This window comes from Durio zibethinus, chromosome 22 (genome assembly GCF_047325235.1).
Source record: "Durio zibethinus cultivar Kanyao isolate XHJ-2024 chromosome 22, ASM4732523v1, whole genome shotgun sequence".
Taxonomy (NCBI): Eukaryota; Viridiplantae; Streptophyta; class Magnoliopsida; order Malvales; family Malvaceae; genus Durio; species Durio zibethinus.
Window position 1 is genome coordinate 22,004,944 of NC_143183.1, and position 21,860 is coordinate 22,026,803.

General features: G+C 36.1%; 5 protein-coding genes and 1 pseudogene across 10 annotated transcripts; 2 read left to right on the forward strand and 4 right to left on the reverse strand.

Annotated features, from left to right (window-relative positions):
• The first annotated feature begins 174 nt into the window (after window positions 1–174).
• On the forward strand, window positions 175–2,173 carry LOC111306926 (ubiquitin-conjugating enzyme E2 32-like). Its single transcript, XM_022904957.2, has 5 exons — window positions 175–434; window positions 606–737; window positions 832–916; window positions 1,303–1,466; window positions 1,539–2,173. The coding sequence occupies exons 1-5, from the start codon at window positions 324–326 to the stop codon at window positions 1,959–1,961; spliced, it is 915 nt and encodes a 304-aa protein (XP_022760692.1). The 5' UTR covers window positions 175–323; the 3' UTR covers window positions 1,962–2,173.
• A 138-nt stretch (window positions 2,174–2,311) lies between these two features.
• On the reverse strand, window positions 2,312–5,673 carry LOC111307173 (uncharacterized). 2 transcript variants are annotated; one of them, XM_089751407.1, is made up of 7 exons: window positions 5,502–5,673; window positions 4,538–4,925; window positions 3,574–4,132; window positions 3,282–3,382; window positions 3,095–3,184; window positions 2,875–3,010; window positions 2,312–2,779 (listed from the first exon to the last, which is right to left on the reverse strand). In XM_089751407.1, the coding sequence occupies exons 2-7, from the start codon at window positions 4,895–4,897 to the stop codon at window positions 2,646–2,648; spliced, it is 1,380 nt and encodes a 459-aa protein (XP_089607533.1). In that variant the 5' UTR covers window positions 4,898–4,925; window positions 5,502–5,673; the 3' UTR covers window positions 2,312–2,645. The 2 variants fall into 2 exon arrangements, with proteins under 2 accessions (XP_089607533.1, XP_022760924.2); XM_022905189.2 differs by having other exon boundaries at window positions 2,349–2,779; window positions 2,883–3,010; window positions 5,502–5,631.
• Window positions 5,674–5,857: 184 nt separating this feature from the next.
• LOC111307518 (Plant invertase/pectin methylesterase inhibitor superfamily protein) lies at window positions 5,858–7,043 on the reverse strand. The gene has a single exon (XM_022905535.2). It carries the CDS (start codon window positions 6,913–6,915, stop codon window positions 5,998–6,000), a length of 918 nt encoding a protein of 305 aa, XP_022761270.1. The 5' UTR covers window positions 6,916–7,043; the 3' UTR covers window positions 5,858–5,997.
• A 980-nt stretch (window positions 7,044–8,023) lies between these two features.
• Window positions 8,024–10,084, reverse strand: LOC111307519 (universal stress protein PHOS34-like). The gene is made up of 4 exons (XM_022905536.2): window positions 9,418–10,084; window positions 9,004–9,113; window positions 8,789–8,907; window positions 8,024–8,359 (listed from the first exon to the last, which is right to left on the reverse strand). Exons 1-4 carry the CDS (start codon window positions 9,593–9,595, stop codon window positions 8,281–8,283), a joined length of 486 nt encoding a protein of 161 aa, XP_022761271.1. The 5' UTR covers window positions 9,596–10,084; the 3' UTR covers window positions 8,024–8,280.
• Window positions 10,085–10,631: 547 nt separating this feature from the next.
• On the forward strand, window positions 10,632–15,972 carry LOC111306928 (aldehyde dehydrogenase 22A1-like; annotated as a pseudogene). Its single transcript, XR_016331883.1, has 14 exons — window positions 10,632–11,506; window positions 11,615–11,652; window positions 12,056–12,160; window positions 12,366–12,493; window positions 12,717–12,839; window positions 13,224–13,377; window positions 13,599–13,702; window positions 13,785–13,863; window positions 14,178–14,273; window positions 14,382–14,519; window positions 14,752–14,959; window positions 15,150–15,341; window positions 15,501–15,644; window positions 15,739–15,972. The product of XR_016331883.1 is annotated as an aldehyde dehydrogenase 22A1-like (transcript).
• Window positions 15,973–16,311: 339 nt separating this feature from the next.
• LOC111306929 (Nucleic acid-binding proteins superfamily) lies at window positions 16,312–21,704 on the reverse strand. 4 transcript variants are annotated; one of them, XM_022904961.2, is made up of 14 exons: window positions 21,056–21,704; window positions 20,533–20,719; window positions 20,060–20,132; window positions 19,753–19,900; window positions 19,475–19,584; window positions 19,079–19,219; window positions 18,861–19,002; window positions 18,645–18,788; window positions 18,294–18,454; window positions 18,131–18,205; window positions 17,806–17,944; window positions 17,308–17,571; window positions 16,547–16,716; window positions 16,312–16,430 (listed from the first exon to the last, which is right to left on the reverse strand). In XM_022904961.2, the coding sequence occupies exons 1-13, from the start codon at window positions 21,278–21,280 to the stop codon at window positions 16,588–16,590; spliced, it is 1,938 nt and encodes a 645-aa protein (XP_022760696.2). In that variant the 5' UTR covers window positions 21,281–21,704; the 3' UTR covers window positions 16,312–16,430; window positions 16,547–16,587. The 4 variants fall into 4 exon arrangements, with proteins under 4 accessions (XP_022760696.2, XP_022760695.2, XP_022760694.2 ...); XM_022904960.2 differs by having other exon boundaries at window positions 16,312–16,441; XM_022904959.2 differs by having other exon boundaries at window positions 16,312–16,716; window positions 21,056–21,703.
• Between the last annotated feature and the right edge of the window lie 156 nt (window positions 21,705–21,860).

Here is a 21,860-nt window from a genome sequence, read left to right on the forward strand (position 1 = left end):
CAAAATTTTTTATTTTAAAATTGTTGAAAATAGGAGTCACCAAAGCAGTTGGTAGGAACACAAAGATTTTTCCTTCATCCAATAAAACATCGCCACGTAATCAAATCTGCAGCATATGACGTGTCAAGTGAACAACTGAACCTTCTTTTCTTGTTTCCTTTCTTTCTCTGTCTTGTCGTTAAATAAATAAATAATCTCTCTCCCTTGTTCATTTCTTATCAATTTCGTATAAGCTCGAAAATACGTATTTATATACGGGCTGGTTTCCTCAGCTGGTGGGACGGAGGTAGTGGTGGTTCGAGATTCGATCAGATCGTGATCCAATGGCTGAAGACAAGTACAACCTCAAGAATCCAGCGGTGAAGAGGATCTTACAAGAGGTTAAGGAGATGCAATCCAATCCTTCTGATGATTTCATGAGCCTCCCTCTCGAGGTCTGTCCCAAATCTCAAAATCTTAAGGCTTTAGGGTTCTGGATGGAACAGGGACTAATTTGAAAATTTTAAGAAATGTTTGATTTGTTGTGCAATTAAGAGGCAAATTGTTTACTGATTTTGTTTAGGGATTATATTGAGGACTCTCATAATAAAACTGGGGTTTTTTAGGAGAATATATTTGAATGGCAATTTGCAATTAGGGGTCCAAGGGATTCGGAATTTGAAGGAGGGATTTATCATGGAAGGATCCAATTGCCTGCCGAGTATCCATTTAAGCCCCCTTCATTTATGTTGCTGACTGTAAGGACTTGCCTTTTTTTTTTTTTTTTTCATTTTTTTGGTAATTATCTAGCTTGATGTGAAGAGAAGTTTGTTTGTTTTGTCCATTTTTCAGCCAAATGGGCGTTTCGAAACCCAGACCAAGATTTGCTTAAGTATATCGAATCACCACCCGGAGCACTGGCAGCCATCTTGGAGTGGTGGGTGTCATTTCTCTTGATTGCAAATGCAATGCGAATTTTGATGTAAATTGTATCCCAAATCGGGATATTGAGTGTGATGAAGAACTGTTTGTATGTTGTAATGTCGATTCCACCTTCTATTTGATGAGAAAAGCATTCACAAAAATGATAGTTGCAATTAGTGAATTGATATACTAACATTAGTAAGCATTCATTCTGGCATGTACTTAATCTGGCTTTTCTCATTTCATCCACCTGTGCTTTGGATTGAAGTGAAAAGGTTTTGTTATTGGTTTTTGTTTTAAGAGCCGATACATGGTTGAATTAGAAACTTTAATTAGTGAAATTTGAAGTTGGGAGAAATCTAGATAAAACATGGCTAATCTGGCTGTTGGTGTTGATAGTGAGGACTGCTCTGGTGGCACTGATAGCTTTCATGCCCACCAGCCCAAATGGTGCCTTGGGTTCTCTAGATTATAAGAAGGAAGAGCGACATGGACTTGCCATTAAATCTCGTGAAGCACCGCCTAAATTTGGGAATCCTGAACGCCAAAAACTTATTGATGAGGTATGTTTTGCTTAGATTACACCCTAATAATGTGATTTTGGTCCTCTGTTAATCAAGTTTTTGGTGGTTCAGATTCATGAATATATGTTAAGCAAGGCACCTGCTGTTCCTCAACTCAGTCCATCACAGGCCTCGGAAGATCAACCTACTGACAAGGATGGAGAAGCACAGGCCAATCAGCAAGATCCTGCTACCGTGATTGCTGGTAATGGGCTCCCAAATCAAACAGTAGATGAAAGGGTTGTTGAAGAGGAGCCTGTGGCTCCTGCCAATGCTAACCCCGTTCCTGTTGACATGAGGCTTGTGAGAGAGATTCCTGCCTGCGGACCAAGTATTCAGCCACTGCAAAGACCAGAAATGAGGGTTCAAAGATCTGCTGATGACCGCTTGTTTACATGGGCGGCTGTTGGACTTACCATTGCAATTTTGGTTCTTTTGTTCAAGAAGTTTATGAAATCTAGCGGACATGGAGCTGTTTTCATGGATGGTTCATAGTTCCAGCGAGGATCTACGATGACCTGTACTCGTTTTGACAAATTTAGTTCAACAAGAAACCTATCAAGATATTTATTAACATCTAGAGTGGATCAATCTGTAATTTATAAAATACCCTCTTGATAAATTCCAGCTAGTGTAATTATGGTAGATGTCAGCTATCACTTATCATATGCAGGCATGATTAATACACTTGTAAGTTTGATAATTCATTGCATGGTGAAACTCTTTAGATGTTCTGTTCCAGCTATCTAAAGTAAACACAATGATTTCAGTAGTTTGCAGAAACTGTCTTCACTGGAGTTAAAAGCATTAAATAGTGTTCTTGAAGTTCATAAGAAGACGGCAATGAACACTGAATTTATGAGCTTTTGGCATTGTCTATTTACCAAGGAAAAAGTACACTGCATTTCTCTCGTTAGCATAGCCGCATACAGGATGGAAAAGAAAGATGGTAGAGTTTTCTTTACAGTGGTTAGGTGCATGAAATCATTGTCCATGCACGATTAAGAAGCCATCAAGGAGTACAAAAGCAAGAGTGAGCTTAGGTCTCTATAGAGGAGCTCCAACATCAGAAGCAAAATGACATCTATGGTCAACCTCAATTATCATCTCACAAAAATATACCAAAACGAATTTTTTATATCCACCTGGGAAATCAAGGAACTTCATCTCAGCATGCAATCAAATGTTGAGCCTTTGCTTGAATTGCCTTGCAGCAATCAAGACTGCACAGGGGAAGCTTTGACTTCGAATCTTGATACTTGTATGTATTTGTACAATTTGGACCAGCACATTTTTCTCGGGGTGGGGGGTAACTAGAGGGAAAAGAAATCCATATATCCCACTAAGAAACTACCAGAAAAGCATATAAGTCATGAAAAGCACAAGACAGATAGATTTGTAAAGGTACCTGCATACCTGCATGGCACTGAATTGAATAGCTGTGGTAGACCAATATCTTCAGAAAATATAAGTGTTGTTCCAGCAGGACCTATAAACCATCTCACCGTGTTTGATGCAAGAATTTCGGATTTAGCAGCCTTTCCCTGCATTAGTTATAAGATCAAAATGCATGAGAATAGTGCTAGAAAGCACAAAGAAGAATGCATGATGAAAGGAGAGTCAAGGACCAGAGCCAATTCATCCCGCTGCTTCTTCATTTTTTCCTCCCTCTTCTTTCTTCCAGAATCTTGACCTAGTATTTTTCGGATTGCCTCAGCCTGAGACAAATCAAAGACGCTACTAAGACTGTTTCTCAAATGATTATGGAGCAATAATAAAATTAATCAAAAGCGCAAAAGAAATAACGGGTAAAACCTCAGCTTCCCTGGCTGCTTTCTCTGACTGCATTCTACGTCTCTGTGCAGCCTCAGCCTTCTTCAACTGTTGCTCAACTTCAGAAAGTTTATCCTTTTGTTCTATCATCACCAACCAATATTAAAATAAAACAATTTTCAGCGTTTAGCATTGAAAGCTCAAAGATACTTAAAACCCATTGCAGCTGTATCATTATTACCGATTCAAGTTATTAAAAGGAGTAAAGTGATAGGATCATACTAAGGGAAGAAAAAGGGAAGTAAATGAAGTAGTATGTGAGGGAATTGCTAACTTTTAGGTGGGGCACCAGGTAAACCATCAGGGAACTCAACAGGACTGGCACCAAGACCAGATAACAGATCTTTCCCAGACTGAAGAGCTCGATTACGTGTAGTGGGAGTTGATTCAATTCTTCCTTCCACAAACAAATCAACTGATCCCCTCCCCAGCTTCTTCCTTTTAGATCCAGGCTCATCATCTGATATAGGTTCGTCTTCTTCCACATAATCTCTATCCTCAAAAATAGCACTATCTCTCCCATTTCTCTCATCCTCTCCATCTTTGTAATTTGAGAGACCATTTGAAGCATTCAGTCTCCCTAGATAACGGATTTCCTCATCTTCATCCTCATCATCATTATTTATACCCACATCCAAGACACATCTTTTAGGAACCTGCTTGCTCTTACGAGTTGGCCCATTCCTACCAGTTTCATTCACAGCTAAACTTACTCCAGGAGCCTTTCCCCTAGAATAATACCCCTTCTCAAAACCAGAGCCACTTCTGGAGAAATCCTTCAATTGAACTCCATAGCCTTTTCCCTTATTGGAAAGATAGGAGCCTTTGGTGTCCTGCAGTGATTTTTTTTTTTTGGCCAATTGCAGTGATTGTTCATGCAAAAACTATCAGGTTGGAAACAAATTAATGGATTGTAACAGAATATTATAAGAACGAATGACACATGGTTAAGTAAACTAATTTATGGCAAAAATATAAGTTAAAAATGACAATGAGACCCGATCAACACTTGCTTTTCCAAAACTTAGAGGCAGTAAACCTACAAAAAAAAATGTCAGAGGAGAAATGCCATCTGAAGAACCTCTTCGCATTGCAATGATAAATAGAAGACATATCTCAGAGAAAAGAAAGATAAAACTTGACATCAGATTTTTGGTCACAACAAACAATTCTTTACAAACAGAATAAGCTGATACCCATTAGCAATCCAGTGCTTTGTGAGAATTAGATGAAAATACCAGGAAAAAGGACTTCTCTCGAGTTTGAGGGGCATCAGAAAATTGAGAAGACTTAGTTAAGCTAGGAACAGGCACACCACCAAAGGCATCATCTGAAGCGGACTTAGGATGGATTGTAGAGGTAAACCCACCAAGCTTGAGCTTAAGTTTCAGCTTATTCTCACTTCCAAATCCATTAGAACCATTCTTAAAATTTTCTTCATTGCTACTGTTACCTATGGCTGGTGTTGGTGATGACATTAAAATGTAATTCTGTGTAAATGTCTGTTGAGTAACGCGTGGACGGCGCGATACACTACTCCTCTTCTTCTTCATGGCATAGCCAATGACAGCTAACTCTGAGCCGCCAAAGCTTTCCATAATGGCCAGGGTCCCAGGGAATCCAACTCTTTGACAGCAAATGACAAGAGTAAGCTCAAAATAGACAAGTAAAAGCTAAGAAAGCAAAAAAACCACAAAGGAAATTGAACAATCATATGTGCAATAAATGAAGAAGAATGTCCTCCAATTGACTGGAAAGAAATCCCCATAAAGAAAAAGAACAAAAAATTAGCAGATTTTGAATCTCACACTTATTTAGTCAACTTTGGTCCCTTTAAGTAGCAAAATTTTCAAACCAACCAAACCCAGGTAAAAAACTTCCTGGGTGTTTTTCATTTCCTGGTTATCTATTAAGAGAAAGTATTAAAGACAAAAACTAAAAAAGAATAATCAGCTTGAAGCATAAAATTCCCAAAGCTGAAGCAACCTAAAAAGATTCATAGACAGGGCTGCATTTTTCACCCTAAAAACTACACCTTGGAACTTAACAAAATATATCATCCCCCAACAACTAGCTAATAAGTCTATACATTTCAACGTTCAAAAAAAATCAAAGCCTTACTACAACATTTTCCTTTTAAACAAAGGACAAAACCCAACAACAAAATAAGAAAAGAAATCAAGAACAATATCAAATATTTACCCAAATACAACTGAAAAACAAAGCTTGACCCTTTACTGAGAAAGGGTTTTGTGAAATTTTCTTCTGCCTTGTTTTGAATAAAATTTGGGTTGAGAAAGACTGGAGTGTTTTGGCCTTCCAGGAATGGCTTTGGTAAAGGGTACTGTGAATGGAACTTTTTTTTATCTGCTCCATTCTTTTCAATTTCTTTTGGCTCCTAAACTAACCATTAAGCACCATATTTCTTTATTATTCAATTTTTCCTACATATGAAATTGAGCAGGATCTTGAGAAAGAGACAGTCAAAAGACCAAGCCCATTGGCAGCACGATTCATATTAGGCCTTGGTCCAAATATAGTTTTCTTTTCTATTATTATTATTAAAGAATTAAGGGATTAAATTCCAAGTAATGAACCAAAAAAAAAAAAAAAAAACTTAAGACAACGAATAAAAATAAAAGTGAATTGATGAAGCAAGCTCTTGTCGCCAAGGTTTAAAGGACGTCCTTTAGCGAGTTCAGGGCATCATTTTAGTAAGGGCAAGAATAACTCCAGCAATATTCATAAGATTCTCATTAATTTTAGCCATTGGAGAAACTCCCTCAGGAATCGGATTTGGCTGCCCTGTAAAACCATCATCACATGTTCCATAATCTGAAATGGCTGCACTAATCATGGTTTCAATGGTACCAACATCTTTAAGTGGAATTGCTTCAATGGCTTCTTGCATATTGTCCAAGGCATCATCATAAATTTCCTTGCAGTCGTTAAGTTTTGACAATGTCTTCGGGTTGGAGTATTTAGGGTCAGTAGCCATTTTTGCAGCAGTGGCAATAGCCTGTTTTGTTTGCTCAATGCCAGCCTTGATCAACATTCCAATTACGGATGCGAGGTCTGTTTTTCCATTGAAGAAAGGTGAAATGGTGGCTAAGCAAAGAGCAGGTTGATCAGTTTTGCCACATAGGCTTTTGATCTCAGGGTCAGATACTATTTTTGAGCCTGCTCCACTGTTTAAGGAAACTATTGGTAGCGAAATTTGAATTGTGGGAAGTTTTGACTTTAGAGATGATAGATCTGGAGATGAATCAGGGGTTTCCTGTGGTGGCATGGGGGGAACCGGGGCTGAGGCACTACTTGTAGAAGGAAGCGAGGTTGAGGCCTTACTTGCACGAGGAGAAGAAGCCGACGACTGTGATTTAGGTGGAGTAGGGGGAACTGGGGCTGAGGTAGTCCTTGGAGCAGGAGGAGAAGGCGGTGGTTGTGATATAGGAGTGTAGACATGAGAAGGTGGTGGCTGTAATTTAAGGGACGAGGCAAAAGATGAAGGCACTGCGTCACTTCGATTGCGGGGCACGCAAATGGCTTGCGCAGGGTTGAAGAGAATGATGCACCATACCAGGAATACAAGCAGTGTTTTGTTGCTTTTAGGTTCCATGTTTTCTTGGTTTTTTTTTGCAGAGATTGAAGGTGAAAAGAACAAAGAAAAATGGTCGATTGAAAGATGAACATATAAATTGTGAGGATTTTTTGGGTGGTTACTTCATTCATAGGTAGTTATCCAGGAAAAATAGGATGACCATTGGAAAAAAGTAGTCAACATGAACATTTACTGTTTTGGCATTGTTTTCCGGAGTGGGGTAAGGCCTTAATTTCTTTGTCAGGCCACGCCTTCCAGGCTCTTCCTGTCCTATAAATTTATTTTAACAGTGCAACAGGCCTACTAAAAAAGGAAGATTTGTCCTGTTCAGAAATTCTTGCCAATCATGACTATAAACACAGGGAGTAACATTTTCTAATCTGGGCAATTCAAGTCAAGCTAGTAGCTTTAGCTTGTCTAAAATTAGATGAATGAAGTTTTCAGCAACAATAGTTGAGCATTGAGGGAACCTGAGAGAAAATTTTCCATTTGACCTTCCTTGATATGATTAATCCTAATCAAGAAATAGCATTTATTTGTTGATTAAAAGGTTTCTTGACCCTTCAAAATTAAGAAATAGCTCTGGTGCTGTAATAAATTTATTGCAGAATAATGTACTGGTCCAATTGTAAATCCATTTTAGGAAGGCTATTTCATACATCAGTAACATCAGAATCTCCATTTTGTTATGTAAAAGTAAAATTATTCTTGTTCTAAGGCAAAGTTTTCGATTCAAATCCTCTCATATTGCTTGAATGCCTGGTTGAATTATGAAAAAAAAATTTACTTGACACAGACTCTGACTGTTGGAGCACCAAATTTCCTGTTGGAGAGAGCAATGCTACAAAATACAATTGTAAATCAGAGGTTAGGACCGATCAAGTGGCTCCCTGACTTCTCAGTTCTCACTAACTTAACATATCAAACCCCATAGCAATTCCAACAATCCCCTCTGAACCTCAGTTGCAAGATGAGGCAGTAAGGGAAACACCAACTACAGCAGAAAATGCAGCAATAAACATAAAGCCAGTTGAAAAATCTGTCATCTGCTGGCGTGACGAGGAAGGTTAGACTGTAATTATCTTTGGATATCAGTAAGTCAGCTATAAGTTTCCAATAAGTTCACTTTTACTTTCAAAAGCAGATGCTGCTTAAATTGTTGCATCCAAAATCTTAAAACCAGAAAGGCAATTTAGTTCAATTGTGCAATACAAACGCTAAGCAAAAGTTCCTAGAACTGCAGACACAATTTATTTCATACACAAATATACAGCAACAGGTTTAAATCTACAGGTTTATTTCATACAAAATAATTCAACATCCCATGCAAAACATAAGCCAGGCCAGACGCCAGTGAAATAAGGCATAGAGCAAGCGTAGCACTTAGTCATGGTGCTTCACCACAGTAACAGGGCAGGAACCATTATTCACCACATGGTTGCTTACACTGCCCATTATAGCCCTGAAGAAAAAAAGAATAAAGAAAATTAAAGAACATCAAACACAAATAAAATTCTGAAACATGATAATGATCAACCAGTAAGGAACTCAATCATTTATCTATTTCAGGCTTTTAGTCATAATGCAGCACTTGGTACTGCATTTAGTGTACTTGCTTGAATGTAATGTTAAAGAATACTTTGATTTGATCCAATGTATTAAAAACCTTTTTCTTCACGCAATAATTAGAAACTAGAAATATGAAATAAATAACTACTGTAAGACCAAAAAGAGTCTAATCTGGTAACAAATGTATGATTCCCATGTGAACAAACAGTACTTTTAAGGGAAAAAAGAAAGAAAGAAAGAAAGAAAGAATATCCCAAACTCATCAAAGCCATCAGTAATGATTCAACACTTTGAAACAAGAGATTTATTGATGAAATTTCACCTCTTAAGCTTGCCAAGCCCTCGATTTCCTACAATTATGCAGCTCAGAGGGATATGATCAATGGCCTCACATAACTGCTCACGTGGATCACCCCAGAAAATCTTCATGAGCACCTCAACCTGAGTGTACAGACACAATATCAATTAACTAAGAATTGCTACAACTGAAATTAAATTAAATTAAATTCAATTTCATGGATTTGGAGAAGAAATTACTTCTTTTTGCCTAGCAACAGTGCTGACAATGTCCAAAGTTTCAGGGTCAGGCTTTACCCCATACTTCTTCATGACAACAGGATCAGAGAACTCACTTAAAGGGATAAAAGCTACAAAATATTAAATGAACAAAAACATATTTAAGGCAAAGAAACTTTCATGGGAAGAAAATTTTCCTCTGATACTAATCAGCTAAGTTCCTATTTATTAAGCTTGAAACATTTAAGGGGATGATACTTGAATTAAGCAGACGCTTCCATTATATATATTCCTTTAATTTTACCTCCTAAAGAAAGCAGGCATTTCTTTGACCCATATGTCTGTAATTATAATATGTCTGGTCTGGTTTTTCTCGAGAAGCAAACAGAAAGCAAAAGTAAAAAAAGAGAAAAAAAAAAAAGGAATAGTATATACGTGAACCGGTGACTTCCCAAAGTTGCATCTCGCCCTCCTCATAATATCCTTCAGGTCGTACATTAACAAGGATAAGATGATCCCCTTTCCGGATAACGTTATCCACAGCCCATTTCAACGCATTCTTGCTGCTTGGAGAGAAATCCACAGCCACCCCAACTCTCCTATCACCCTCCATATCCCTCTCTTTTTCTCTCTGTTCACCGTAGATATAGGTATGCTTATACTTATATATACGTTAAGCCCTTTAAACCCTTTGTTTTTCTTTGGTTTCTGGATTGATCTGTGTTCTTCTGTAGAAATCTGAAATGTGTTTATATGAAAAGAGCCAATCCAAAACGAAAAAGACCGCAATTATAGAGAAAGCGACAGGACAGGACCAGAAAAGTTGTAAGTAGGGTTGTATGATTTTTCACGTTCTTGAGCCGTTTGATAGAAATTTAAAGAATTTCAGTGAAGATCAAACGGTGATTGTGCAGGTTAGAGGTTGGTTGAGAACTGTTGGATTTTTTCTTTCTGTCTGCTCGTGGCCCCAGGTAGATATTTTATGTCTTATGAATCTTTGCAAACTGGGATAAAAGCTACGGTCTGGTGCATATGAATTCTTATGGATTTTTATAAGAGGAGAGCACATGGTATTGATAGAATAATCAAGAAAAAGAAACTCAGAATAATTATAGATTAAAAATTAGAATATAGAAAGCTTCTTCTGTATCAAATTGATACCCTATAATACTTATCTATAATAAACATTTATAAAAAATTGATCTAATTGACAATAATTATTTTGATTTATAAATTTTAAATTCGAATATAATTAATGATTTTTTATTGATATCATTTTTAATATAAAATTTGTAATATAATTATTTATTGTAATTAAAAATTGATTTAATTGATAATAATCATTTTAATCTCTAAATTTTGAATTTGAATTTAATCAATAATTTTTTATTATGGTAATTTTTTATGTATAATTTATGATTATTATTTTTAAATTATCATATACGATATATTTTATTTTAATTTAAAATTTGAGTAATTTATCTATTTTTTAAATTTTTCGGCCAAAAAAATAACCAATCTACACTCCCAATTGCTAAAGGAAGTGCCTTCTTTTGCATGGTTTAGTCGCCCTCATAGCCACTTGGCTGCAGCCATTCCATTTTAGAATTTGAGAGATGAAATTTTCTACTTTTTATGTTTGGTTGAAGAATTAAACGTAGAGCCGTAGGCCTTTAGGAGACAGGACAGTACTTGAAACAATAGTGTTAACTAAAACAAAATGGGCACAGCATCTTTATCGCTACTCTGTTGGCAACATGCAGTGATTCCTCTCCTCTTTTGGTCACCGACTCCCATAAATTGATGCTCTGGACATGGCAACTTGGCAAGTGGTCCTTAAAATATAAGGAGAAGAAATGAGAACATGTGTTGAGTAGGGATTTCGAACTTTTCCTTCAAATTTGTTTAGCCTTCGGACTTTACCATTTTTGGCTTTGTTTTCTACCTTGCGGTTCATTCCATTATTAAGATTTGGCATCGCACTTCTATTCCGGCTCCTTCTCTCCTTCGTTGGCCCGGCATTTTTGTAAGGGATCAAATCCCTGTTCGCTTTCTTGATTCACACTAGCAATTTTCTTGACTCATGACACTTATACCATCACATAAGCTTAAATTACGACAAATTTCATCGTAGCGATTCCAAACACTGAATAAGGTAGGCGATTTCCAAAGTAGAATTTCCTCTCTTTTTTTTATATTTATATTTTAAAATATTTTTTCCTATTTCTTTAATAAATAAGTAAATAACCGTCCTTTTTAAAATTCCAAATCCCAAACAAAACAAAAATCATAAAAACCAAAAAAATAAAAATGCTCACTCTCATGTGAGAGAACTCTGTCTTCTTCAAGATCAAAGGGCCTCTCCCCTTCTCTCTCTCTCTCTCTCTCTCTCTCTCTGGAGATTCCAAAACGATGGCGTTTTGGTGGCCGATTATCGTTCTGGCCTTTGCCTATGCGATCTGTCGTTTCTTACTGATGCTCATTCCTCCAAATGTTCCTTCCATTGACGTCGACGCCTCCGATGGTACGTATACGGATACGGAAAATACGTATAAAAAACTGTACTTTGCTTATACGTATTTCTATACTTACCGAAGCTGATAATTTTTTTCTTTGAATTTTCTTAACACAGTGTTGGGGAACCAAACTCAAGAAAACGGCTTCATTTACGTGAGTGTGCTTCTCAGTTGCTTATTTGATTTTTTTAATTATTATTCGAATTGTTTTTCTTTTTATTTAAATGAAATTACTGCTTTATAGGAATAGTTTAATGAATTATTATATTGTAATTCAGATTCAATTTTTTTATTCGGTTAAATATTAAATCTGAATTTTTTGTTAAAAAAAATAATTATTTTTATTGGAATGAATCTAAGGTAAATCCAATTGAAGCTGATTCATTAATGGAGTTTGTTTTGTTATTTGCTAATCTTGCAGTTGAGCTTTATGAATCTAAGATTATGTTTTGATTTTGTTATTTTAACTGCTTGCTTTTTTATTCTTGGGAAAGAAGCTGACAAGTAATAGAGTCTAGTTCTTGGTTATTTGAATCTAATGTGGAAATGCTGTGCAGGTACCGCCGAGGGGAATGACACAACAGTCAGATAGAAAAGTTCAATGCTATGAGCCTGCTACCATGAAATACTTGGGCCATTTCCCAGCATTGACACCTGCTGAGGTTAGCGATGTTCAGGATTACGTTTACTAGAATTCACCAGTTAAAGAGTATTTATATGTTCATTGCTGGTATATTTGCCGAACCTTATGAGCACATGTACGTATTTATAGACTATAGAACACTTTGTGGGCTTGCATGTTTTTTTGTATGGATGTATCATGTTTCTACTGCTCATCATTCCAACTGTCTCAATGCGTATGCATAGGTTGAGGAGCGTGTATCACAGGCAAGAAAAGCACAGAAAATTTGGGCAAAAAGTAGTTTCAAGCAAAGGCGACAGTTTTTGCGGATTCTTTTAAAATATATTCTTGAACACCAAGAGCTTATATGCGAGTAACGATTCTGTTCTTCTATAGATAGAGAGTGTTTTACTTTTTATATCATTCTTTTTTTTTCCTTTTCCTCACATTTAAGACTTTCTGAAGTTCCTTTATATTTCCTCTCTTTTTTATTTCTGTGTATCAGAAAAGTTAAAAGTTGCATTTCTTCTGATTTCATGATATCAACATTAATTGAATACCTTTGTGTGACCTATTGTTTCATTGTCTTACTTAAGAGTCTCTTCACGTGATACGGGGAAAACAATGGTTGATGCCTCTTTAGGAGAAATAATGACTACATGTGAGAAGATCACTTGGCTTCTTTCAGAGGGCGAAAGGTGGCTCAAGCCTGAATACCGGTACTGCCTTCCAGCTTTTGAATATTATTTGTCCTTTTAGATACTCTTGGCTGTTCTGGGAGAGAGATCATCCATCACTGCATGCATCTTACATTTTATCACTGAGTTTGTGGTTGCACTCTGCTGACCTTTATTTGCTCATGGCAAACCATGCAATTGGTGTTTGATGTATTAACTTTGCTTCATCATCAACATTTTGTCTGCAAGCTTTGTGTTGGAATCATTGAAGATGAATGCCTTTCAATAGTCTACAGCAGCATCATATCAATTCTTCTGAAAATTTTTGGCTTTTAGGTGGCTTACTAGTATTTTGGAATCAATTACCAGTCTTTGATATCAGTAAAGTCTTAATTTATATATAAATAGTCATTTCAACTTGTGCAGATCTTCTGGAAGATCAATGCTTCACAAGATATCCAAAGTGGAATTTCACCCGCTTGGTGTAATTGGGGCTATTGTTTCATGGAATTACCCATTTCATAATATTTTTAATCCAATGCTTGCAGCAGTCTTTTCAGGAAATAGTGTGGTGATTAAGGTACTTAATGATGGATCATAGTAATTTTTTAGTCCGTTTTATCCTGTTATTCTTTGTCTTTATCAGTTTCAGAATGCTTCTTAGTTGTAATTTTGTGTCTAATCTCAGAGGCTGTAACCTAATGCCCAACATCCTTGTCCCTGTAAACAAGTTGCATTTACAGGGATGTATTTTGATATTTGTCACCAAGTTGACAGAAAACTATTTGATTGTAAGTGTAGGTTTCTGAAAATGCAAGCTGGTCTGGGTGTTTCTACTTTCGGATAATCCAAGAAGCTCTTGCTGCTGTTGGAGCTCCTCTAAATCTGGTTGAGGTAATTACAGGGTATGTATTTATTCCAACTATTTGGACGTACTAAGCTCTTTGTTTTTATGCAGCTTATATTAATTAGACTTCTCTGTCATAGCTTTGCTGAAACAGGAGAAGCACTGGTGTCTTCTGTTGATAAAACCATATTTGTTGGATCACCAGGTGTGGGAAAGATGGTATGATCTCATGAATGGCTGTGCTGTACCATTTAGTTGTTTTCCAGTATACTGAATTCACCTGCCTATTATTCGGTTCTGATTTTATTGTAATTGATTGCACAGTCTTTAAGTATGTCATGATGTTTCATGAAGCATATATTAAGTACTGTTCTTAACTATCAATAAAAGAAAATACACCACCTTTCATTTTTCATTTTTATTTCCCCCTAATTCCTATGTTAGTTTTGAATTCCGTAATAAATGAGTGTCTTGATGAGACTTCTTTTCTTGTTTTAATTGCAATTGTATTGACATGTTTGCTTTCATTGCAGATAATGAGAAATGCTGCTGAGATCCTTATGCCAATTACTCTTGAGCTTGGTGGGAAAGATGCATTTATTGTGTGTGAAGATGTTGATATTCCTCATGTATGTGATAACTAACATGATTGGACATAATCTGGTGATTTGTATATTCATTGGGATCTGAAGTTGCATTGGTGAGTGCCATTTGTGAGACTGTTTTCCATTATATAGGTTGCTCAAGTTGCTGTCAGGGCTGCTCTTCAATCAAGTGGGCAGAATTGTGCTGGGGCTGAGAGATTTTATGTTCACAGGGATATTTATACTTCATTTGCCAATCAAGTGACTAAGATTGTGAAGTCTGTTTCCGCTGTAAGATGTCCCTTCTCAACAATGTTAAATTAATATTGTGTCATTATGTGACTGATAGGCTATAACAAGCCGTTGCAGCTTTGCTTTTGATCTGGTCTATAACTTGTGTGCGTACTTTGGAATGTAATTGTAGTAGCGATTTTTTGAATTGTCAGGGCTGCAATTACTTACGAACTAAATCAGCATTCCCTGGAGTGAAATTAGATCTCTGATGTTTGGTTATTTTTTATAGGGCCCACCACTGGCTGGAAGATATGATATGGGCGCCATATGCTTGCTGGAGCATTCTGACAAGCTTCAAAGCCTTGTAGATAGACAAAGGAGCAGAAATTGTTGCTCGTGGAAGTTTTGGCCATTTAGCTGAAGGTGCAGTTGATCAATTTTTCCCCCCTACCGTGCTCGTGAATGTGAACCATACAATGAAGTTGATGCAAGAAGAGGTAAGAAAACTTGTACTATTCTGTTAAACATAGCATTTGACATTTGTTTCATTTTGACCGTCCATTGAAGCATGCATAGCATGCTGCATTTGTAGCCAATCACTAGGAAAGAAATCATTTCAGCTTATTTGATCTTTCAGTGCCATATTTTTATTTTGCTAATTTGATATAAAATTCGAGTGCCATGCAGACTTTTGGACCGATCATGCCAATAATGAAATTTAGCACAGATGAAGAGGTTATCAAGCTTGCAAATGACTCAAGATATGGGCTTGGCTGTGCTGTTTTTTCTGGCAGTCAACGGCGTGCCAAGGATATAGCTTCCCAAATACAGTGTGGAGTTGCTGCAGTTAATGATTTTGCCTCAACTTATATGTGTCAGGTACTTCTCTTTTCCTCCTAGTTCTGTATATGGGATGGCCTTTTTCGCCCTCAGCTTGAGTTTAATCCCTATTAAAACCGTCTGTGGAAGGATTCCTTTGTCAACTCATATTATCTGTGTTTAACCCTGCTGAACTAAAGATGCCTATTTGTATTCCAGTCCCTGCCATTTGGTGGTGTAAAAGACAGCGGATTCGGGCGATTCGCCGGTGTTGAAGGATTGAGAGCTTGCTGTCTGGTAAAGTCGGTTGTTGAGGATAGATGGTGGCCTTATATCAAGACCAAGATACCAAAGCCTATTCAGGTCCGCCTTGCATCGGTAAAATACTTGATTTGATTATTCTTTTATATGCTGACTGATTTTTTTTTTTTTTGCTTTTTTGCTCTGCCAACTATAGTATCCTGTTGCTGAAGATGGGTTTGAGTTTCAAGAATCACTTGTGGAGGCACTTTATGGCTTGAACATTTGGGACCGTCTACGAGCACTGGTCAATGTTCTAAAGATCATTTCCGAGCAAAATTCTGTTGCCAATAGCAAGAGAAGTGACTGAGTTGTTAGCATTATATTTTACTCCCTCTGTCCTAAAATGGTTGGCCTGACTTTTACGGAATTAAAAAAAAAATTTAATTTTAATATTTTAATATTAAAAATAAATTTTTTTATAAAAATAATTTTTTTTATTTTTAATGTCTTAAAAAAATCATAAAAATAATTTTAAAATATAAAAAAGGAGCTTTAGATGATTAAAAAAAGAAAAAAGACAATTTTGAGACATCTTAAAAAAAGGGTGACAAAAAAAAATGAGACAGTATTTTTAATCATTATATTGAGGATTGTAATGATTCTCAAAATTCCATAAATTCAACTTTTTTTTTTCTCTTAACGAAGAAAGTTAAAGCAATTAGACATGTCCACGAGTTAGGTGTCTTGCTCAAGTAGACAATTTTTCAAGCCCAGACTCAACCAAAGATTTATTTTATTAACAAAAATGCTTTTTATTTTAATTTTAATTTTAACTATGAAGCAAAAACAGAGTCCTTGCATGCATAAAGCAAAGCCTGACCTTCCCGTAATATTGAACAAAGATTCCTAGAAAGAAACTGTGGGTAAGAACAAGCCTCCGTCAATGTAGTTATCATCAAAATTGCAGATATATCACACTGCATGTTTATCGAGGCATGTAGGAATCAAAAGAAGAACCTCACCTTCCAATCCGCCTACTTTTATAGAAACCTGATACAATGCCCTATTCACGCTTGAGCGCACGAGTGATCTCCCATGAAACTGCATCGGCCTCTGGTTGCCGCTTGCAATTCACCAATGCAACCATGAACCTTTCATTCTCTAGTGAGGAAGGATACATAACTTGCTCATCCTGGAATTAATTGATCCCAAATTATAAATTTAAAACCGTGAGAGGCAATTTGAAAACAAGAATACAAAATCCTTGTCCTAAGATGGTAAATGCACTGACATTCATCCTTTAACACAAACCTGTCTTTGAAAGCAAAAATAATATATGTAAAACCAAAACCTATAGCAATAATAACTTGGAAATTTATTTGATACATTATCAGCGAAATTTTTTAACTTCACGAAAGAGATTAAGAGACGAACAAATATAACACTTTTTTTTAATATACCGGGTATGTGTCACTCTGCTAATATCATTTGTGGAGTCTCAAAATTTCATTATCAGTGACAATTTCTCTAATAAAATAATAGGTTAGCGAGTATAATTAATTCACAATAGCAAGATATTTCGGTACCTATGAATATGAAGTATTAGACAATTTAAAGTATATCCCTCCCCTTGCTTCCATGAATTCCCTATTCTTTTATGTCATTAAATGAACTCCTTTATCAAATTAGAAGTTTGATGCTAATCTCGTTTATATCCGCAAAATGAGAAGTATTTAATTTACACTTGAGAAGATGTGGTTACATTAGTGATTCATGGCATTACCTCAGGCAACTCATAGAATTCATCTGGTGATATCTGCAGCAACTCTGTAGCAGTTTGACCAGTACACCATGCAAAAGTTTTGGTGTTCTCGTCTGCAAGGGTGAGTTTCAGGTAGAAAGCACGCACAACTTCACCATCACAAACACTGTGACAGAAACTGCATTCAACTGCACCACTTGGCATCTCTTTGACAAAATGGCCACAAGGAGCATGTGAAAATCTTGTAGTAACATGATCAACTTGGTCAAGCCATACTCGACATATCTGAATATGTTTGAGACAGGAAAAGAAAAAGAATTAGCAAATGAAAAGTTAGGGTTTGACAATTAATTCATGCACATATGAGATGTGCTCATGATTGAAATGGATCAATTCCATTTTGTCATGATAGAAGCAAAAAGTTTGGTAGATCAGCATTGGTAGGCAATTGCTTAGGAAGCATTTGAAAGTTGAAACGGAATTCATGAACAAGAAACCAACATCATCAGCGATCCTTACATGCATAGAGCTACTCCTGCTTGAGAGATCAGAAAGGCGTGATAGCTTGTGAAGGCAAGATGAGTTTAATAATGCTGGCAAGCAACTGAGGTTGATGAGAGAAGCTCCAACATCCTTCTCAAACCATGACAGTTGAAAGCTGTGAAGCAAAACAAGCAGCCACGTCATCAGATGTTCACAAAATGCTCCTAAACTTCGTGCAAGTGGTAAATTTACCATAAACCTCAGATCAGGTGAAAGAGAACCATACATGTACAAATGTCAAGCTAGTCTTAACTGAATAGAAACTATTAAGATATATTTATGAATTCTCATGTATGCTTACCCATTTTGTTTTGTCTTAGAGCACTTCAAACCAGAAATATATGCCATGTGACCAAGGCTTACTCTTCCCAATGACCTGAGAAATGTATTATCAAGCAAAAATAAGAAGGGCAGGGAATAGAATGACTGCTACAATTCCATAAATTTAAGCAAACTTACGGTACCAAGATTGAGAGAAATGTAGCTTTGCCCAAATTGATCCAGTCACATCCTCAATTTTCAACAAGAAAATAACTTCTGCAGTATTTCTTTCTCGATATATGTCCGTAACCATGCCATAAAGGCTGATGCCAGTCATCTTGTCACGGAGGTCAACTACAAATGACTACAAAACTTTGAAAAAAATGTGAGAAACTAATATTAAATTAATTAACTGCAAAACCAGCACATAACTAAATATATCATGATTTGAGAAGTTGTAGGAAAAGGAGTTCAAATGATTGAGTAATAATAAGGCCAGCTTTTGAGGTTTCTGAAACAGAACTAGAATGAATTAGGATTATAAATGAACTCACCTGAAAAGGATAATTTCTGAAGTCAATGGAGCCTTGGGAATCACAGGGCAAGATCACTTGAGAAACTCTGAGACCTTGAGTAGGATCAACTGCAGCATGCAGCCTTGATCCTTGAAAGCGATTTTGCGTTGATGACAGACAGACCTAAGGGAAACAGAAGTTAACTCTCTATTCTAAATGGCAATTAAACCGTTCACATGATAATAGATAACTCACTTGTTCCTCATGTTGAACAAAAGGTACCAAGTATAATTGTGTTGCAGTTCCATATTCTAGACAAAACTCATCACTTGTTTCAATGGAACTCTCTGCAGAACTAGCAATATATGGTCTATCCAATGCGAGCATGCTTCCAACACTGCAAGGAATTGTGTCGTAGACTTAAATGCAAGAAAAAAAAACAATATCAATGTAATTTCCAGTGCAAAAATTACCTGAAAAGATTGGATAGGATTACTTGCTCATTCCACAAGAGAAATCTTAGTTTTACACCATCATTATCAACAAGAGTGATTTGCTTCCTCTGTAAACTACCACATTGTCCCAGAATTTCCAGTGATCCAATAGACTCAATCCTGTCAAGAAGAAGATAATGTGATGGATAAACCACAGAAACAATAGCTATAACTTAAAATCCAGTCATGAAATATTAGAGCAATGAGCATGATGCAATCACACTTCATTTGTTACAGATTGCTTTTAAAAAACAAAAAAACAAAAACTGAAATCAGATGGGAATTAGGTCAAACCTATTTATAAAACTAAACCTAAGACACATTTGAATAAAAGTTTAATGAGATAAAAGAAAAATAAAAATTTTCATATTCAACCTAGAATACAATGAATACGAAACACCATTCTTCACTGCATCAAGAGAAATGGAAGAGAAAGAATCTGAGCAAAATTGTGCTCCTATCAGGATCGCATCATCATCCAGATCCTGCAAAACAAACAAAAAAAAGGAAAATAAACTTCTTACCCTCTTGCAAATGGAGAAAAAGAAATGTTGAAAGCAAGGTTTCCCTCAAAATAACGAATCATTGAGGAATTTGGCTTGCTTTGACCTTATATTTGCATTGAAAATCATAGATTAAACTTAGCAAGTCACCTCATCCAATAATATTACAAGATATTCCGTTGGCAATAACCGTGGGCTACCGGATCCTTCTTTGGCAGTTCGAAGATAGCACCCTGTAAGGAAAACCTCCCTCGCTTTCTTCAAAATCCCATTGGGAGGATCCACCAAGTCATAGTATCTACAAAGAGATAATCTCACAAACTTATTGGCAGCACAAACAGAAAACAACTACAGACTTTCCATCACTCTAAACTGATATATGGCATCCAGCATGGGCAATAAAACAGCTTTACATGGGTAAGGATGCATATGGACACGAGCAACTTTATACATTTACCTTCGGTGAAGATAAAGATTAATGGTATTGGAACTCCAATAATCCCCCAACGTAAGCATGTAGATATTCGTACCTAAAACAAAAGATATAGTTAGCCATTAAACTAAAGGCATAAGGGTAAAAAGGCTTCAAATAAAAATTCAATAATCATTTAAGCCCCTTGACATTTTATTGCAATCAATCAAGTCCTGAATCTTTTACTTCAGATCAATTGAACCCTTAAACATCTATTTTCACTCAATTAAGCCCTCAATTGGATGGAAACAGTTAATCATTTTTTCTCTAATAAGGGCTTAATTGATAAAAAAAAGTTGTTTGAGGGTTTAATTGATTGCAAAAAAACAAGGGGTTGGACGATTATTGAATTTTAATTCACGGGCTTTTTTGACACTTTTGTAAAACAAAAAAAAAAAAAAAAAAGGCATGGATTGTGATTGGAATCGATGAACATGAAACCTTAATTGTGTAGCTACCTGGAAGAACAAAAGCATCCACAATCACAACTTCCAAAACGCTACTTAAGGACAAGAAATTCTTCTCATATATAGTATCAATTGTAACTGTGTTCGGAAGCTTCGTTCTCCTATGTTTCCTTTTCATCTGATTTATAATCTCCGGCCTTTTCTTTGGAGCACCTATCCTATTTTGCTCACTCCACGCCTTGGAAACAATTAACAGATCAAAGATTTAATTATAAAAAAAAAAAAACAGAAAATTCAAATAAATCAAACGAATATTTGACCAATAGCTATATTAAGCTACGATAAGAAACCGCGATCACAAATTTAAACTTCTATGAATTTCGATTCCTTCTGTTAATGTAATAATAAACTAAAATGAGTAAAAATTGCTCAAAGTAAATCGATAATGTAGACACCCAATTGGGTACAAGAAAACTCAAAATGAAGCAAAAGAGAACGAGACTACAAAATCGTTACTTCGTTATAACGGAGCAAATTAGCAAAACCGAGAAAAACCGTACAGTGAGTACAGTACCTGAGAGAGATCGGAGAGCAAAATAGCAGCAGTGACTCCACTTGAGTAAGAAATACACGTTTTAAGGATCCGAGATGCGACCCAGCTCCACCCGGGCCCACTATTACCCGCTTCATTTCCGTTCGGATCGTCGTCTTGGTCAGGAGACATGAAGGACCTAGCGTACTCGATAAATGCGAGAAACGGATCGTCTTCTTCTCGCTTTTGATCGTCATCAATTTCCATTACCGATGCTCCCTCTGAGAGAGTCGTCGGAGAATTTCTTCAGAAGCTAGAGTCTACACGGCGGTGGATTTTGTTATATTTGTTTTGGGAGGGAATTTTGAGAAAGGAAATTGTATTTTGGCGCGGTTTAATGAGTAGGGAGTAGCCAGCCTAAACAGGTCGAGAAATTATTAGGCAAACTCAATCATACGTTGCGTTTCGTGAGCGACGAAAAACACGAAATGGGCTTGGATGACATGAAGCCCTATGATAGTTAAAGGCTTTTTATAATTAACTGGCTAGGCTTGCTAACACTCTTGCTGTTTTGTTTGTGATATTTGGTAGTCTTTTGAAATTTAAAAATTTCATCGGTAACATTTCGAGTATTATATTGATCAATTCGATTAATTTTAAATTAAATAATTTTATTTTTATTAATTAAACTGAATTTTTTTATTTTAAAAATTAATCGACTAAAATTAACTCTATTAATTCATTTAATTTTCTCGATTCATTGAATAATAAAATATATTAAATTATATTATATTTTTAATTTTTATATTTACAACAAATTAAATAAAAAAATTTAAAAAAAATTCAA

Coding starts and splice junctions, on each gene's coding strand:
- LOC111306929 (XM_022904961.2), bottom strand. CDS start 21,280: ATGGAAATTGATGACGATCAAAAGCGAGAAGAAGACGATCCGTTTCTC. Junction 19,220..19,474: donor TCGTATTCATTGTATTCTAG/GTTGAATATGAA, acceptor TCTTCTTGACAG/GATTGAGTCTATTGGATCAC. Junction 17,572..17,805: donor GCAGGAGTAGCTCTATGCAT/GTAAGGATCGCT, acceptor AAACATATTCAG/ATATGTCGAGTATGGCTTGA.
- LOC111306926 (XM_022904957.2), top strand. CDS start 324: ATGGCTGAAGACAAGTACAACCTCAAGAATCCAGCGGTGAAGAGGATC. Junction 917..1,302: donor CTGGCAGCCATCTTGGAGTG/GTGGGTGTCATT, acceptor TGGTGTTGATAG/TGAGGACTGCTCTGGTGGCA. Junction 1,467..1,538: donor GCCAAAAACTTATTGATGAG/GTATGTTTTGCT, acceptor TTGGTGGTTCAG/ATTCATGAATATATGTTAAG.
- LOC111307519 (XM_022905536.2), bottom strand. CDS start 9,595: ATGGAGGGTGATAGGAGAGTTGGGGTGGCTGTGGATTTCTCTCCAAGC. Junction 9,114..9,417: donor TTGGGAAGTCACCGGTTCAC/GTATATACTATT, acceptor AATATTTTGTAG/CTTTTATCCCTTTAAGTGAG. Junction 8,908..9,003: donor CTGTTGCTAGGCAAAAAGAA/GTAATTTCTTCT, acceptor CTGTACACTCAG/GTTGAGGTGCTCATGAAGAT.
- LOC111307518 (XM_022905535.2), bottom strand. CDS start 6,915: ATGGAACCTAAAAGCAACAAAACACTGCTTGTATTCCTGGTATGGTGC.
- LOC111307173 (XM_022905189.2), bottom strand. CDS start 4,897: ATGGAAAGCTTTGGCGGCTCAGAGTTAGCTGTCATTGGCTATGCCATG. Junction 4,133..4,537: donor GAGAGAAGTCCTTTTTCCTG/GTATTTTCATCT, acceptor AAATCACTGCAG/GACACCAAAGGCTCCTATCT. Junction 3,185..3,281: donor AAGCAGCCAGGGAAGCTGAG/GTTTTACCCGTT, acceptor GATTTGTCTCAG/GCTGAGGCAATCCGAAAAAT.